Source organism: Pieris brassicae, chromosome 9 (assembly GCF_905147105.1).
Source record: "Pieris brassicae chromosome 9, ilPieBrab1.1, whole genome shotgun sequence".
Taxonomy (NCBI): Eukaryota; Metazoa; Arthropoda; class Insecta; order Lepidoptera; family Pieridae; genus Pieris; species Pieris brassicae.
Window position 1 is genome coordinate 11,876,393 of NC_059673.1, and position 18,472 is coordinate 11,894,864.

The 18,472-nt window shown below is 33.2% G+C and overlaps 2 protein-coding genes across 3 annotated transcripts; one reads left to right on the forward strand and one right to left on the reverse strand.

Annotated features, from left to right (window-relative positions):
- Nucleotides 1-215: 215 nt before the first annotated feature.
- LOC123714196 (mitochondrial genome maintenance exonuclease 1-like) lies at nucleotides 216-5,610 on the reverse strand. 2 transcript variants are annotated; one of them, XM_045668384.1, is made up of 5 exons: nucleotides 5,271-5,610; nucleotides 4,478-4,936; nucleotides 3,045-3,258; nucleotides 2,070-2,409; nucleotides 216-1,700 (listed from the first exon to the last, which is right to left on the reverse strand). In XM_045668384.1, exons 1-4 carry the CDS (start codon nucleotides 5,461-5,463, stop codon nucleotides 2,076-2,078), a joined length of 1,200 nt encoding a protein of 399 aa, XP_045524340.1. In that variant the 5' UTR covers nucleotides 5,464-5,610; the 3' UTR covers nucleotides 216-1,700; nucleotides 2,070-2,075. The 2 variants fall into 2 exon arrangements, with proteins under 2 accessions (XP_045524340.1, XP_045524339.1); XM_045668383.1 differs by having other exon boundaries at nucleotides 216-1,704; nucleotides 5,271-5,605.
- Nucleotides 5,611-8,007: 2,397 nt separating this feature from the next.
- Nucleotides 8,008-17,460, forward strand: LOC123714324 (E3 ubiquitin-protein ligase RMND5A). The gene is made up of 8 exons (XM_045668542.1): nucleotides 8,008-8,311; nucleotides 8,563-8,655; nucleotides 8,942-9,102; nucleotides 11,639-11,845; nucleotides 12,393-12,570; nucleotides 13,528-13,712; nucleotides 14,936-15,087; nucleotides 15,440-17,460. Exons 1-8 carry the CDS (start codon nucleotides 8,176-8,178, stop codon nucleotides 15,504-15,506), a joined length of 1,179 nt encoding a protein of 392 aa, XP_045524498.1. The 5' UTR covers nucleotides 8,008-8,175; the 3' UTR covers nucleotides 15,507-17,460.
- The last annotated feature ends 1,012 nt before the right edge of the window (nucleotides 17,461-18,472 follow it).

Genomic DNA, 18,472 nt, shown 5'->3' on the forward strand with positions numbered 1-18,472 from the left:
GTTTTGTTTCTTTCAATCGGTATTTTAGAATAAATGCAAATGTTTTGCGACCACAGAATATTCCGCTTTAGGGTAATGTGCGGACGAGGATTGCCTGGCGAGTCTTCCCGGCTGGATATAGGGCTTCAGTGCCACTGGATTACACACATTTATATTCACTATATTTGTTTATCATTATTTATTTATACATAATTGATGTTAATTAAAAAGCTATAGGTATTCAAATTGTTTATTAAACAAAAATGGCGTATCTTAAATGTAACAGCTAAATCTTAAATGCTTTCAAATGTCAAAATTAACTCAACTGTACGGCTAAAATTTACAGACAATTTTAATTGACAACTCTCATATCTGTCAAAATGTATCAAACTAAAATATTATTTTGACAGATGGAAGAACTTCTTCGTACTTAAGATTGTGTGATGCATTAATTTTAGTCTATGGTTATGTTGAGACTAGAGACAAGTTTATTTGCGACGTACCTGTCCAGTCAAATTGAATCTATAAAAATCTAATGACGAATTAACAAATGGATCTATTCACAATACGATTCAGAAATGAGACTCGACCTTCGTATGTCAAAATCCAATACATTTCAGACGTGTGGGAGTAATACTTAGCGGTAAGTCTCTGTGTGAAACAAAATCTGCAAAAGTTGAAGAGTCCTTGGATATTGATTCCTATTTGCATAAGCTGATTCTCTAAATGAAGTTGACAAAAACTTAGCTCACTAGTTACATACTAATTTGGCTTAAAAGCTTTGCAAACTAAAAGGAGTAAAAAAATATATTAATTATTAAGTACTCTAAAGTAATAAAATAATAAACGACAAAATTTTGTAATTGCCATTCTACATTGAAGATTTTGGCGCAAATGTAGAGACAAACTTATGACAGATGTTACAGACTTCAAACAATGTGACAGTTCCACATGCTACATTGTTTGAATTTTGTTATAGAACACTAACTGTAGCTAATGCAATATGCATACAACACAGAATATAACAATAGTGCCATAATTATTTCTCTTTTTCTTATTTGTACAGTTTACGTCATATAACCATAGATTTTATATTTAAGCTATTATGGTACAAATATAAATCCAATACAAATTAATACATATTTTAAGACTCATAATATTTTCGACATATTAAATCAATATTTTGTGTGCATACAACTTACACAACCCTATCTCTAAGCAACACAAATAATATACTATATAAAATAATAAAAAATAGAATAAGTCAACCATCATCCTAACCATAAATATCCAGTCTTCCAATTCAAACACTACCTATGACCAATCCAACATAAAATGAGGTGTGCAGCCTCCATAACACATTAAACAGTGCATTGCAGTATCATCTTTATTACACATAGAAATGGTTAACATAAGAATGTGAAATTACTATTTGACCAACTTTTGTCTGTCACTATGCCCATGGCCATAATTAAACGAACTGACTGATTTTCTCAAATATTTATAGTTATAATAAAATCATTAGTGAAAGTTGAACTCTGAATTAACTATAAATACATAATATTTTGTATTTTTGTAAATAATAGGTTATAACAAAATTAAATGAACAACATACATTAGCGTGACAAAACGTAACAGATTATTATTCTGGTTATGCTGTGATTGAGATTTAGGACTGAGACTCATAAGAATCATAGCTAATGACAATTCTCCTGGTATTGCTTTCTGAAACAGATTAACAGATTTTAGCAATTTCATAGTCTTTTAATACCTCAATATAATATGTAATTTTATCGCGAACAATAAACATCAAATACCGTATACGACAATACAATCCGTCAGTTTTTGACAGTTCAATGTCAAATGTCAATCGCATGTAGCAAAAGCTACTAAGGCAGTTGCATTGTGATGGAAACTTTACTATATTATTGTTGAACTATAAAGTTCAAACAAAAAGCATACATCGGAAAGTTTTGTAATCTTTTTGAAATAAGGAAATGTCTGATTGCTGTAATTAGTAATTTAATTAGCAAAAACTAGTAATTATAATGTTTTCGTCAAATTAAAATCAAAACGATTATAGCACTTACCACTCTTTAGAGATTCCCAATCTCTGTCTCAAACAGTTTCCCGCCCTTCAATTGCTTCTCAGATTCATTATTGAATTTCTTCATATATTCTTCTAATCTTATCAACCATTGTGCCCAGTGTTCTCTTAATTTATCTGTGTGTAAATGATAAAAATCTGCTTTAGAACCATCGGTGTAGGCTATGACCAACAAAGCATCTCGTACATTCATATGTTTGTAGTTAAGGTCATTGCACACAGCTCCAAAGTAAGCCGCTAGTTGGACAGGATTGTCATATGTTAGGGCTATGGATTTTCGAGGTTTGTCTGATTTCTTCCATTCAATTAGTGTTGGTTTATCTCTGGAAAGAATTATAAAGTACAGTTTGTATGTACGTGCCTAATGGTGTAAAATAAATTCTATTTCCCATTCCCTGCTTACTTTCACAGCTGAAAGTATTTTATTAACATAACTTTTACGCATTTAAAGAAAACACTTTTTTAACGGATTGAAGCTATGTATTATAATAAACTTGTAATACATAGCCTCAATACATTAAAAAAGTGTTTTCTTAAAACCTTGTATGTGTATTATACTACGATTTAAAAATATAATTTTCTGGTTTTCTGTTAATTAAAAAAAAATTGTTAATTGTTTAATAGTTTAATCATATTTTTTATGAAATTTGGACATGTTTATACTATAAATAAATAAATTATACATATAATCTCTAATATGTGCTAATTTATTTGTAAAATTTGTGTCAAATAGTTAATAAGGTAATTGAGTTAATACACTTTAATTGTTGTTTCTGTTGTCAACAATGCATATCTTTATTAGAATATTTCCAATGTCTTCTTATTAAATTGTCTTTTTTGTTAAAACATCTTATATATTGTATTTAATATAAGTCTTGGCTCGCATTACAAATATTTTTAGCAGTTCAGTCTAAATCAAAAGGGGTAAATTTTTAAAAATAAAATATCATATACTCACTCATAATCAGCAATGGCATCAAACACCCCTCTATATTTCAGTACAGGATGTACAACATTGGACTCTATTGCCTTAGGTGAAGATATATGTTTCAATACCTCTGCTACAGAGACCCACACCCCTTCCACATCTTTTTCAATTCGTAATTGTGTTTGCGGCTGAGTAAAATAGTTCTTTAGTGTACTGTGGAACTTTGTACCAACTGCCATTTGTGCTGGAATCATAATTATACATATGAACCTAATTTAATTTTATATTTTATAGTATAATATATTTCTGTATCTGCTTTTGATAATTGATTTTATGTAAAAATTCATTTTCATATCATTCTACTTATATTCTAGTATGATAATTAGGATTCAGAGTGAAGAAACTCATTTTAGTTGTAATACAACAATTCCATCATTTTTTTAGGCCTGATATTCCTAATTGATATTGTAAAATTTAATACCTTTCGTAAAGAAAGTCAAGTTGCCAATTTTGCAAGTTATCCCAGTATATCCCATGTATACAATAACTACTACAATGTTTTAGGAAACAACATAAAATAGGAATTTAAATTGGCATCAGTCTGAAACTTGAATACATAATACTATATTGTGCTTGTTTACCAGGTCACCTTGCAACAAGCCATTAATATTTTTGGGTTCAATGTTCTTTCACAATTCAAACAGCACTTAATTCAATGTAGAAACCTGTTATATATTTTAAAAAGTATTTTTTAAACAACACTGGCAATGTTTTTTCTTTGTGAATATTAGAACAAATATATATTATTATGATGCAAAATTACCAGATACATAGTCATATTCTCTAGGACTGATACTGTAGCTGTATGTCAAATCCATTACACATGTTTTGACATACATTCCCACAACACTAAACAACAAGCAGGTATAGATAGGATAAACTGCCACTTTAGCTGAATAAAATCTATAAATAACAGCATTCCAAAACGGATGTGACATAAATGTGGACTGTAAAACTTAATTTACTATTTTAAAGGTGTAAAAACATTCAAATATTATTTAATCTGGTCATTATAAAGAGCCATAGAGATAAACTAAGAAAGCAATGACAGTACTATCACATTATCAATATTAAAACTGAGGTGTGTTAACAATCGACCAATAAGTGTTTATTATTTGTTTTATTATGTGTTTATTAAACGACAGATAAAAAGTCCATGAACTTTGTGAATCTAATCAATGTAAGACATACATGGATTATCTCTTTGTTCATATGGCAATGACCTTGCCTTATATTGCTTCTAAATAAAAATAGAATGTTATCACATACAATAATTTACTTGATTTTGAAGTTCCAACAGTTTATATCATTCTTTAGATTTTATTTTATTTAAATGTTCTTCACATACCTTAAGATTTGACTAAAAACAGTTAAACAATATGTATTGAACATACAAAACTAACCTTCATGATACCTATTAAACTCCTCTACACCCATTTCTTCAATCCTTTCCTTCTTCCATTTTTCTAATGCTTTTCTTGACTCCTCTGTCATTGTTTTGTTAAGAATTAAAGTAACAGATGGAAATTGTTTAGTATAATCATTTTGATGTTGCCTAATTTGAAGAATTTTATCCTCACTAGCAAATCCTGGTTCAGCAGGAAAACTCTTTGTTGCATTTGCAACAGATGAAGTTTTAATACTTCTCACAGCAATGTTATAAACTACACCCGTAGCATTAAATACATTTCTTGTATTCTGGTACATCTTGTTTTTATTTATAATTGGAAACACAGAAGAATTGTAGACTGGTGCAATTAATGTACTTAAAGTGCTAAAAAGACTGCTTGCTGCTGAGTGGCAAAACTTTTGCATACTGTCACTCTGAACTTTTGCTCTGTTTTGATGTGTGTTATTTTTAGCTGCAAGAGATAATTTTAAATAGTAGATGCGTATATCGCACGGCGCTAATGTCATATGATTATTTATATTGGCAAAAACACCAGGCACGAGTACGCAATAACGCGTAGTTACCAAATAATAGCAAGTATGTTTATTGTGAGAATTATCTATTTCTTTTAAGATTAAATAAGTAGTATAATTTAGAATGTCACGTGTAAATTGAAGGCCCAACGTCGTATTAAAATAATTACAGTGAATAATAAGTTCCTTGTATGATTGAAATAGATTTTGTATTAAATGAAAACAAATCGAACTTTTTAGCCTTGAAATTTGTTGAAAGTGAAAGCTACTAACCTTCTTTTTTCAATCTACTTTTCTTCTGCTTATTCGTTTCCAACAATGGACCAAATAATTCTTTATTTTCCTTGTTATATAGTTTCAATTTACCAGCAGGATTTAAAAGTGAAGCAGGGCTAACAATTTTTTGTCTTATAAATTCCTTTTGAATAGAAGTATTGTAACCAATTCTAGAAATTCGCCTCAGCATGATGTTATCCAACAATGTTAGTGGATCATTTATATCTCATACGTTGACTAAATATTGTATAATATAGTACATATTACACAAATCTGTTTCCTTTTTTTTATGTATGAAATGGAATACTAATTTAAAAAATTGTTTAAATTTTTGAAAGCAAAATACAGATATTTATCATTAGCAGTCATATATTTTACAGATACAATATAGATAACTGTTACAATCACAGAACACTATTACTTCTAGCGAGGAAGAACAACAACTTCATAGGAAAAAAAATGCTTACACCAACGCTCCAGTTAATGCCATCCGTACTATCGTATGGCGCGAGAATTTAAAATGGTATGCAAGTATTTAAGGAATAATTTCGATTTTCATGTAGAGAAATGAAACAAGTAAATGGGTAACAATATTGTAATTTTTTTTATATTATGCCGCATTTTAAGCATTTTACACACAAAGCGTCAATATAGCACAGTAAAAGTCTCTATCTCGTTAATGTTAATATCACAACACAAAAGCGTCAATACAGCACAGTTAAGTCGGTTACACAGTTACATCTTGTTAAAATGTTGATATCACAACTCAAAAAGTCAATTTTGCACTGGAGTCTCTTCGTAATTGATGATTATACAGCACAATTAGTTCTTTTGCAGTCTCGCTCTCTTTTCAGCAAGCACTATTTACATTAATTCAAACACTGAATTTTTTAAATCAATCGGGTGTTAGAAAAGAAACAGCAAAACGATTTACGAGCTTTTCACTTTGCAACGTATTTTGTACAGTGTTACTATTAAAGAAAAACCTGAAGTCCCATTAAAAAAAATAGTAACAAAAGTTTTTTTTACACTAGATATGTACCCAGTGTAGCTTTTTATTGTAATGAATTCAATAGATAGCCATTATTATAATAAAATCATATGTCTATAGATAATGATGTTATTAAGATTAATAACAAGAGCAGAGTTCGCTAACGTTGAATAGTTTTACCTAACAATATGGTAGATATGTATTAATTAATACTGATCTGGATATAGCTGATCGCTTCTTTTCTAGAGCGCTTTCTCACTTTCGCAGATAGCGACATTGTTTGGCATTGGCTTATATGAAAGCTGACGGACTGTGGTTACAATGCTTTTTATCAGTGGAACTTTTTGTGGATATATCCAATGTGTTAATTTTATGTCAATTTTTTGTTTTATATTTTTAGAGATGAATCTGTTTTGTTTCCTAAATGAATAAATAAATAATTAATTAATTATGCCGTATGCGGTACCCAGATCTAAGAAAAGGAACAAGAAAAGATACCGCGTACAAGTAGACTGGTAACACTAGGTCACACGACTATTAAAAAATATCCAAAAATCAACACCCCAAATGTTTATTTTCATCCAGTTTTTTTTCCTTATGCGATGTAAACATTTTATCATTCATTAATAATAAAAATATAAAAGAAATAGTGGTTATCACAATTTTTTTAGTATTTAACGATAAAAATGTCCTGCATATGATATGATATTACAATGAAATAAAAATAATAATTTTTGGCGCTCGCGGCCTCTTGGCCCAAGAGGGTCCAAGGGTCCTTGGGTCGGGGGCCCGTGGCATTTTGCCAGCCACCCTATTGTTACGCCACTGTATCTCAAGTAGATAAAGTTTATATCTCATGTTAATAAAGTTTATATCACAATTTAATAACGTTTATATTTCAAGTTAATAAATTTTATATCTCAATTTAATAAAGTTTATTGCTCAAGTTGATAAAGTTTATTACTCAATCTAATAAAGTTTAACCTATTGTTACGCCACTGCTACCGCCTATTATATAAAAGCAAGAAATTATTAAAGAGATGTAGAAATTTGAGGCCCAGTCCCAAAAGGTTATAGTCCCACGGGTTGTTTGTTTTGCTACTTGGAGTAATATGGATTAGCAAAATAAACCCAATTTAATATGAAGTTCTTTCATCTAGGTTATACTTTTGCACTAGATTTGTTCTTTGTTATGCTTTTTTGGCTAAATAGGTACTATTACTATATAACCTATAACTGTTTCTCTGAACTTTTTTATGTACATTCTGCGTTACGCAGGCTTAGATAGATCCACAGATATTAAAATGGCGAGAAAGTTGTATCATGGTTTCAGAGTGGATTTTGATGCTTTTCGGCATCTGGTCACTCCCAAAAGAACCACGATGGGAATAATGAATCCACACTTCGCCAACGGCAGGTGAAGTAGTAACATTAATATGGGGTTTGTTACTATACCGTAAGTATGTCGAACGTTGGCTCTTACACTAAATTTTGAGTTTATTATGAATGCGTTTTATTTACATAATTACAGTTTGTACAGTGATTACAGCGGCGGCCATCGCAATTCCACATACTTGGCTTTAAAACTATAATGTTTGCATGTCACCTTCCAACATTGATGTATCCTATAGATCCATTGACTAAGCTGTGTATTAAACTAGTACTGACAACTGACTATTAACACTATTAAAAAATATTATTACTACTATGGATTGACACATGACATACGAATTGTGAAATTTGTCTGTTGTCACTTAGTATTTGCTTGTTCTAGGTCAAATATTTGTGAAAAATTGTTATTAAACACACTTGCAGTTAATAATTTACTGATTCTGAGAAGTTTTTTTAATAAATAATCTTAAATCCTGGACTTATAAGAACTCTACGTTACGTGAATTTGTCTTTAAAACAATGGATTCATGCCTGGGCGTAGAACAAGATTTAGACAAAGCAACAACAAAATTTACAGGGATTCACGATCATACGAACAAAATACTGCAGGATCTGATAACTCAAGTCGAAAATATAAAGCAGGAAATAGCTAAACGTAAGAATTGTCCTCTATTTCCATATAATTGTGATGAGCTTTAGGAATTTGTATCGTCATGTACATGAACTAGCAGTTTTGTACAGTTTAAGGTTTCACGATTACGATTGTTTTTCAAGACATACTTGTATTATATTACATACAGAACATTTAGAGAACAAGTAGTATCATACTAGATTAGTTATGAATCATGGTGAGCCTCATAATAGGATTATTTTTTAATGTTTTCTTGATTCTTCTTCTGATTTCAGAGCCTGAAAATGAACAATTATCTGAAGATCAGGCATTATTGGTTAGTGAGTTAGCAGCCACTTTGAAACAAACAGTATTTCAGATGTCTACAGGTATTTTAAATCTAGATTGTTATAAAAAGTCAGATGGTAAATCATATCTCTTATATGCAAGACATTCATATTTATGATTCCTGGGTCGAGAAAACATAATATTTTTTTAAATAAATATTAATGATAATTTAATTCAATTTGATATAACTCAAGGAACAGTAAGCCTTCAGGGTTTCTTTCTAGACCACTTTTTATTTCTTTATAAAACCTTTTATCTAAACACAACATAGACAAAAAGGTCAATCATGTATAAAAATAGAAAAAAATTGTTATATTTCTGTTTCAGAGCATCGTGAACTTCATGCAACAGTATCCAGAGTTGGAAAGTCTATTGACAGGCATTTTATTGTGGATTATGCAGCAGTTGCACCAAAAGCTGAATCATTTTGTAGTGAAACTAATAGACCCATTATGGAACAGGCTATTGCACAACATTTGTATAGACAGGTAAAGTCGTACACAATTTATTTCGAAATCAATGACTGCTTGCCTGGAAGATGTCAATAATTAGACTAAATATATAATATTATGTATAAGAAGGTTACATTTAAATGAAGGCAGAAACAAATATAGTGTATCATTGTATGAACAACTTTTAATAGCTAGGTAACACTGAAAATGTTTAGAAAATGAAAAACGGCATTTGTAGAAAGTTGCCAATACTTTTATTATTACTTTCAAAGTAATCTCCACATATCGTCACATTCTATGGAACCACTGAGAAAAGCAGTGGGCCTATTCTTCCTTAGGCTTCTCTTCTAGGGAATTTTCGTACTTTCACTGCATTTTCAGAGCTTGTCAAATTTTATCTTTAGTTATTGGGTATAAATGTAAGTCACAGGGCGCCAGGTCAGGACTGTATGGCGGATAACTCATTATCTCGACACCTGCCATAATCAAATATTCACCATGCGAAGGTGTTACTGGTCGTCGGTTAAAGTATGGGGAATCCATCTGGTACAAAACTTTCTGACGCCTACATGTTTGTGGAATATTTTTTGAACATGACTCATACCAATGACTAGGCTTGCATGTATCTGCTGAAAGGTCACTCTCTTATCTTCCTCTATCATGCCTCACACACCACTGATGTTACCTTCATTAGTCGCTGTTAAAGGACGTCCCTCACGCGGATCATCATTGAGATTACTAAGTCCACGCTTAAACTCGTTAAACCAATTGTAAAAATAGGAACGAGATGGGGCTTCATTAAAAAATGCTAATCACAGCCTTTCATAGCTTTGTTGTTGAGTAAGCCCACAACAAAAGTAAATAATAAATCGTTGACAGAAAATTTTCTCGCGTTAGGCTCATTTTCATGTGTAACAAGAGAGAGCAATTCACAAAAAACAAATGACAAATGAATGCTACATTAGGTTACCAAAGAGTTCTAAAATTGAAATTCAAAAAAAGTTTTCATTAGCAATGTTTCTAACTGGCATTCTAACATTCTAAACATATTCGGTGTTACCCACGTAGAAGACTGAGAATGCCCTGTGCAATTCGTGGAAAAAAAAATATAGATAAATGTATTTTTCATATAAATAATCTTCTTCAGTAGGTGTCATCTATAAGCTTTTGAAAATATGTAAAGAGTTCATGGCAGCTCATAGTCTCATATAAAATACGATAAAAGTAATTTAAAGAACAGTCAAACGAGTTAAAGAATATATTGTAGTATTTGGGTCATTGAGATGCAGAGGATTTGTCTGATGGCGCTGATCTGGAGCAAGAAAGAGCATCAGTTGTAATGGGAATATGCTGCACTGGAGGTTTGCACTAAGAAGATGACTAACTTATTCTGTTCAAAGCATATTGTCAGACATTTTGCTCATACAGCATATGGACCGGTTTATCAAAAGGTGTTGAATACGGTCCGCATTCAGTATAACAACACTTTTAGGATGCTATTGGGCTTGCCGAGGATCTGCAGTGCGTCAGGTAACGAGACCTGAACTGATGGATTTAATACAATCAATTGGTAAAAGGTGGCATTCTGTACAAACATTACCTGTCCACATCGTATCCCTAACTTTCTTTCCAACTACTAAATGACGTGAGACTTATCTTAAATTATCGTGATTTATGTTTCTTTTTACTTTCTATTTTTAATGTGTCATCTTTTTAGTTTAGGTTTTTTTTGTTCCTGTTAGTTTTGTTTTAATAACTGTGTATAACATGTATTTTTGCACTACTTGCCTATCTTATGTAATTTAATTATTTATATTTTAATTTTATTTTTATTCTTTACTCACAGTGGTTGCCTGGAAGAGATCGTTCGAAAGCGATAAGGCCGCCAGTTGTCCTTTTGATTTAATTATGTACAATTTTTTTTTATTGTAGTGTAACGAAGTGGTTATAAATAAAATAAATAAATTCTTGATGCATCCTCTTAGGCATATCACCAGTGGTATCCTGAATGTGTTGATTACAAATATTAAATTATCGAGTAAAGTTGTGTTAAATTCTTCCCAAGATTGGTACGCGAAGCCTTTGAAATCAAAAAGCACCCAAATTTCAATAGAGAAGACGGGCTAAAATTATCAATTATCACCTGGTTTCCAATAATAACCAAATTAAAATCACAAGATAAACAATCCGCGAAAATAGAAGACGCCGTGAGTCATTTCTGCAAAAACCCTTCATTTTTTAATCGATATCAACTCCGGGGAAATAAATACAGATAATACAACTTTCTCTTCAGCAGGAAATTAAAATTATGTAAAATAATTATAAGTCTAAACATAGCTTCAATCCGTTAAAAAAATGGTTTCTTATGTGTTAAAGAAGTTTTGTTGCAAAGAATAAATATTTTCAGAGAATTAATTAAAAATTGAAAACTTTTGGTTCTTATCTTCCCGTTTAGTGGGGTTGAGTGCTTTGGAAAGCAATTATATTCAGCAAATAATGTATCAAATGTCTATTCATATCTGTTCAAGAAGTTTCTTTGTGTATTACGAGTATGTTTGTATTTTATATTTAGGGTCTTGAAGACGTGGGCGACGTGTTCGTTGACGAAGCGCACATTCCGCCTGTGGAGCGTACGTGTACGTTCGCTCAACTACAGCGCTGTGCGGCTGCACTTTCGGACGGAGACCCGGCGCCTGCATTGCAATGGGCAGAGAAAAGAGTGCAGGAACTTGCACATTCACCGCTCCCCTTTACCCTGCATAGGATGCAGGCCCTTAAGGTGATTACGGTACCTGAACCGACTGAAAGTTAAGATTCGGTATATTGCTCTTATGCATAGAAACGAGAGGAGGAAACAGTGGTTTTATAATTTTACTTTGATCCTTAGAAACATATATTCACTAAAAACAACATTTAACTTAACGGGTTCATAGTTTGGATATTATGGAGAGACTGGGTTTACGGGTACCAAGTAGAAACCTGAGGCTTCCGGCATAACTTTTGGATGTACCGCGAGCACATTCCAACTTGGTTAGCAAAGCGCCAACCACACTCACAAAGTTTCTACTGAGGTAGACCTATTTGTTTGTACACTGACTGAGTTCACAAGAGTTGCTTGCTATATTGTTAGTTTTAAGATTTAGGCATATAAATATAATTTTTTTAATGTTTTTTTTTGTAGGATAATCGGTGTAGGTATTATTTTGACGTTCTATCGAATTAGTTGTAACTGTTAAGGCAGAATAATGATGTGGTGTGATAAATAAATAAATATTACGTAATAAAATGTGACGGTCCTATTTTCCACTTTGACTAATTATTTTCAGCTAGCACGCGAACAGGGCGTAGTATCGGCGATAGAGTATGTACGCAAAGAGTTCCCGGCGTACGCGTCCCGCCACGAGCGCCAATTGCAGGCCGCGGTCTGTGCACTCGCTTGGTGCACGCCCGGTGCGCCCACTCCGCCCGCTAACTACGCGCACCTGTTAGATCCTAAGGCACTTGGTAAGTTAAAATTGAAGCATTGTGTGTTCTGTTTACGGTTCATACTTATTTTAGTACTTTTAATTATTTAAATTGGAACCAAATATTAATTGCGTGTGCGAATTGAAAATGGCTGTCGTCTACGTCTCATCGGAAGCACCACACGTCATTTTTGTCTAGCTACACATTTCTTTTATACATTTGACGATTATTTAAAAGATCCTAATCGAAACTTGGCGATTAAAAAGAGTGGCGGAGAGTTTCTTGCCCGCTCTACGGCCTTGACGCAATTTAAATTTTTGCTGTTGACGTTCATTAGTGTAGGTACTTGTTTGGTATATAAATAAAGTTATTTTGAGTTTGAGTGCATTTCCGTTGGATCTCGAAGTTTGTTCAGTTATATGTTGTCATTAAAATTAATATACAGTTTACATGCAGGCTATCTTCAAAACAAATTCAAAATATAATTTATTATTTAGGTTTAAAAAAAATATTGACGTCTTATTATCGACGATTATCGTAATGCCGGTCAAAGAATAGAACGGACTGTAACTGACAAACTATCAGTTTTTTAACCTAATTAAAAATAGGGGGCAAACGGGCAGAAGGCTCATCTGATGTTAAGTGATACCGCCGCCCTTTGACACCCACATTGCCAGAAGGCTAGCAAGCGCGTTGCTGACCTTTTGAGAATTGGTAAGAGCGTTGTTGAAGACCCCTAAGTCGAATTGGTTCGGAAATGATCTTAAAGTTCTCATATTAAAATTTCTGGTTGTCTTTTTTTCGCGCGTATGCACCAATGCCATTTGTGACTTATGGAATATGCTAAACTTTTTTTACATATATTATTTTTTTATCAATAAATCAATTAATTAATGTAAAAATTGTTATTTCATCTACCCCATACACATATTTATTATTTTATAATAAAGAATTGTCTAACGATGATCTAGAAATAAAACAAAATCCTCGATCTAGGCGCAGAGGCAGCGGAATTGTTCATTCGCGAATCCTGCGCAGTGTTGCGATTGGCCGCGTTGTCTCCTTTAGCGGGGGCAGTGATCGCCGGCGCAAGGGTTCTACCGGCTTTACACGACATTCGGGCTAAGATGAGCCACCCCAATGTTATAGCAGCCTGGGCTGATGATGAACTCCCTCTGGAGGTGAGTGAGTTGACGAAAATTTTAACTTGTACCATTTTATTGATGAGCATACAAATTACTGAAAATATTATTTTTGGTTATAATATTTATTTATATTATCACGACTTTTTACCTTAGGGTCCGGCAAATACCACAGATCACATGCTACACTCCAGATAATCCTCTCGCTTCAACCACTTTCATGACATCATGATCGTTTCTCTAGTATCTCCTGGATTTAGTCTGACAAGGCCCTCCGACTTCACCATCCACGGTTTTTTTTCTTTTTAAATCCGCACACTCAGCATTTATAAATAGGCATGCAAATGTCATATCAATTTCTACAATGTCTTTTTAAGAATATAAAGTAATGTCAAAGTTAAGTTATTTACAATCGGTGTCAAATCTATGGTCCAAATACTAGCCTTGGCTATAAAAGCACCTTGCCTTTAACAAATTTATCACCTTGCCTTTAACTAATTTATCACCTTGCCTTTAACAAATTTATCACCTTCGCCTTGAAAGAATTATATGGCAGTGATCTGTAACTTCTAGGTAGGTGATTAAACAGTTTTATAGCCATGGCGTAACAATTTTTTGTATACATCGTGGTGGAGCATGCAGGAAACCACAGCCGCGATCGATCCCCCACGGCTAGGCAAGTTTCTTGGAATGTTTTGAACATTTTTGAATAACTGCTTCAAGAATATATAAACTTGGTACTGTCGGAATACCCAGTTCGTAAAAAAATGGTCTACGGTTTCCATGTATATCCATCCTTAAGAAAACACTTTTTAAACGGATTGAAGCTATGTATTATTATTATAAACTTATAATTATTGACATAAATTTAAATTCTTCCGACGTTTCGCGTGATTTACAGCGTGCGTGGTCACGGTGACTGAAGACAAAAGGCGTTGAATGTCAAAAGTATCACAGCTGTAGAGAAAGTTGTGTTATCTGTATTTATTGCCCCGAAGTTGATATCGACTAAAAGATGACGGGTTTTTTGCAAAAAAATTACTCACGTAATAATAATACATACCTTCAATCCGTTCAAAAAGTGCTTCTTTTAACTATACAATAGGAATGAGATTCGCACGCTGAAGTCAACCAAAGATTGTTTTTGCAACAAACAAAAATGAGAAATCTAAGTGTAGGGTCGGAATTGTTACGCCTTTGTTTTTCTTACCACAGTGGCTTGGAGAACTATTTTAGCATTATCTAATAAATAAATATTACAGGTGGAGTTGGGTGAAGATGGCGGTGGCTACCATTCAGTGTTTGCGTGTCCGATTTTACGCCAACAGGCTTCTGAACTGAACCCGCCAATGAGGCTTCTTTGCGGTCACGTCATATCACGGGACGCTTTGAATAAACTCGCTATGGGCGTCAAGTAAGTAACACTTATTTACACAAACAAACACATACAAAAATATATTTCAAAGGAAGCGTAGGTACATATACTATTCCTTATAAAAAACATTACTAAGGATTTACCAATCCAATTTGTGTATGTTTCTGAACTTCAAGAATTTCTAAGATTATTTTAATTGTATTATCATAACCACACAAAAAGTTATGTATCACGCTGACTTGACTGCGTCAAAATTTTTATTAATTTATTTTGCCGGGATTCAAACCCACGATCTTTCTTTTACCTCTTAGTTAATGTTTTAATTTCTAAACGGTAAAGGAAACAAAGAAATCGCCCTTAGTCCCATTGGCCCTATTTATTTTTGTTCCAGATTGAAATGCCCATACTGTCCCATGGAACAATCACCAGGCGAAGCCAGACAAATTTATTTCTCTTGAAGTGTTTAATGTTTATTTTAATATTAAGTCTGTACATAAATTTTACTTAAACTAAATCAGTTTATCTGTTTTAAAATCAACAGACTTAAATTAAATACATAAACGCCAATTTATTGACATTTTGAATGCTTGTCAACTTGACAGATAACTACGTTTTAATCTTTCATGTTGACATCCTATGACGTCTATTAAAATGTTGCCATGCCGCAGGAAAACATTTGTTGTCACATTTTATTAAAAACGACACGTTCGTTGCTGTTAAATAGTGATCTTGTAAAAACAGAATTAGGCTGATTTAGTTTTTTAATATTGATGAAAAATTAATTGTCAGTAAGCAAATATACGATTATTAAAAGACTTTTACTTTATATTACGTTTTTACCCTCATGCGATCCTTTGTTTCAGAGGAAATAACGAAAGTAGTGATTCCTTAAGAACTCGGTGATTATTACACATATATTAAAAATATTGAGGCCAAAATTTGTTTCCATGTCCTTCTGATATTTAGATAATTGATGATTTTAATTCTTGATATAAAATATGCAAGTATTTAATCACATAATTATAGCGGTTCTGGCTTTAACGTGCGACTCATTTCTGAGGTCGTAGGTTCGATCCCCGGCGTTCATCAATGAACATTGTCTATGTGCGTATTTAACATTCGCTCGAATGACGAAGGAAAATACATACATCTGACGACAAGGTTGAAGCTCCACCGATTTATTCTCCATGTATTCAGATTTTTTATATTAACAACAAAAAATCGGTTCTTAGGCCTTCATAATGTAATAAAATTCACATAAATAGAAAATACCCATTTCAACTAAATCACTTTTATTATTAGGAAAAATAAGCAGAATTATTTAAAGTTATAGATTTGGTCTATTAGCTTTATATTCCTCTTTATATGTAGTTATGTAAATGTTTAGTAATGTGTAACGAAATGATTTAAAATATTTTAAGTGATTAAATTTTAGAACCTAATAAACTCGTATTAGTTATTGTACTTTGATAAAATTATTATACTAATTTGGCTGGTTATAATTTAAAATCAAGACAAGATGGCGTCATTCGATTGTCAACCGGAATGTTGCGTATCTGTGATTTGAATATGGTTGACGTTGAATCAAGCTAAACGCGCCATTTACATTCAAAGTCTTACACGGATTATTATGAAAAATACCTTTGATTCTTTTGTTTTGGCACAATTTTTGTGTTTGTTCCTATAATTGGTTTTGTATATTTCCAAAATTTATATTTAGGTATAGTTATAATTTTAACAAGTATGAATACTTATAAACGCATTCGTTTTTTCATCTAAGCATCTGGATGCGTTAACGGGAAACTTATGTTCCAATGGGCAAATAATAGTTAATAAAAATGTAGTTGACTAGAATAAAATACATAGATGTTTTAAATTATTATGTATGAAAATTATATATGAAAACTCGATCATCAGAAATATAGATACCAGCAAACATCTTGAACAAATGTTCTTTCTTGCCTGCGCAGAAGCGATTTTTTGGTATAACTTGGAAAAGGGGGGCGGTGGGAGAGCGACGTCTCGATCGCGTGATTGGTAAATCCGTTGACGTTTGTATCCCGCGCTGTGTACGTTGCGCAAACATTCCCCCACTCCCTTGATTAATGCTCAAGAAGTTTGCCGGTATCCGTACCACTATATGAAATGATAACATAAATGTCTTTATATAAGATTCGCACTGTGACAAACAATTCTTGAAAATCATTCCTCTTTACGATTTATAGTACGTTTAAGCAGGACTATGAGCAGTAGGTGTCTTTGACAAAAAGGTGTCTAATTTGTCGCAGAGCGAATCGTTACGAGCCAAAAGGAGATTTTATACATTGATCAATTATATATTAACATAGAACTATTGCATTATAGACTGGTTATAGAATATTGTTCTTTTGTAATAAAGCATATTTAGAATTATTTGTCTTTTATTTATTACCTTGCTTTCAGTGCATATTGACACTTTACTATAACCAGGCAGCGTATTTAGTTAAGCTCAACAAAAAAAGCTCAACCCGTGGCGCTATTCGTACCACTCATTTGAAATTGTTTTTGATTAAATGGAATGAAACCTCCTATTTTTTTATGTAATAGGAGGCAAACGGGCAGGAGGCTCACCTGATGTTAAGTCATACCGTCGCCCATGGACACTCACACTGCCAGAAGGCTCGCAAGTGCGTTACCGGCTTTTCAAGAATTGGTACGCTCTTTTCTTGAAGGACCTTAGGTCGAATTGCAGCTGGTTCCACATAGTGGTGTGTGGCAAAAATGCCTTGGAAAATGCTCAGTTGTGGAACGACGGACGTCGAGGTGGTACGGATGGTATTTTGTATTTTGCCTTGACGTCCGATAATGAAACTCAGCTGCGAGTATTAGACCGAACAACTCTTCTGAACACTCTCCATGATAAATGCGGTAGAAGATGCAGAGAGACCCCCATACGCAACGCCAAGGGTTGATTCCTTGGCGCCGCACGGAAAGTGATTGGTCTTCGACGATTCGAATTCACTCTTCGTTGAATACGGTTAAGTGGAAGGAGCTGGTACTGGGGAGGACCGTCATTCGATATGTCAACACCCAGTATTCCGATGTTAGCCTTCTTCTTGTGTCTCCGAAAAGAGGAGTAGCAACAAAGGGAGTTTGTTTAGCGGAAAACGCGCAGACTTGTATCTTCTTGGGTTTAAATTGGATTAGTTTTAGTCTACCCCAGTCCGAGACTCCACGTAGAAGAGTTTCGACTTCAGACACAAGTTTGTTCCGGTACTCATCGACAACATCCCGAGAAATACCTGCCCGGCCAGTGTAAAGAGTATCCCCAGTGCTGTCGTCCGAATAGCAATGAATGTTGCTAAGTAACATCATTGATATGCAGAAGAAACAGGGTCGGGGATAGGACCGAAGCCAACTCAGGAGCACAAGTACGCAGCACAAT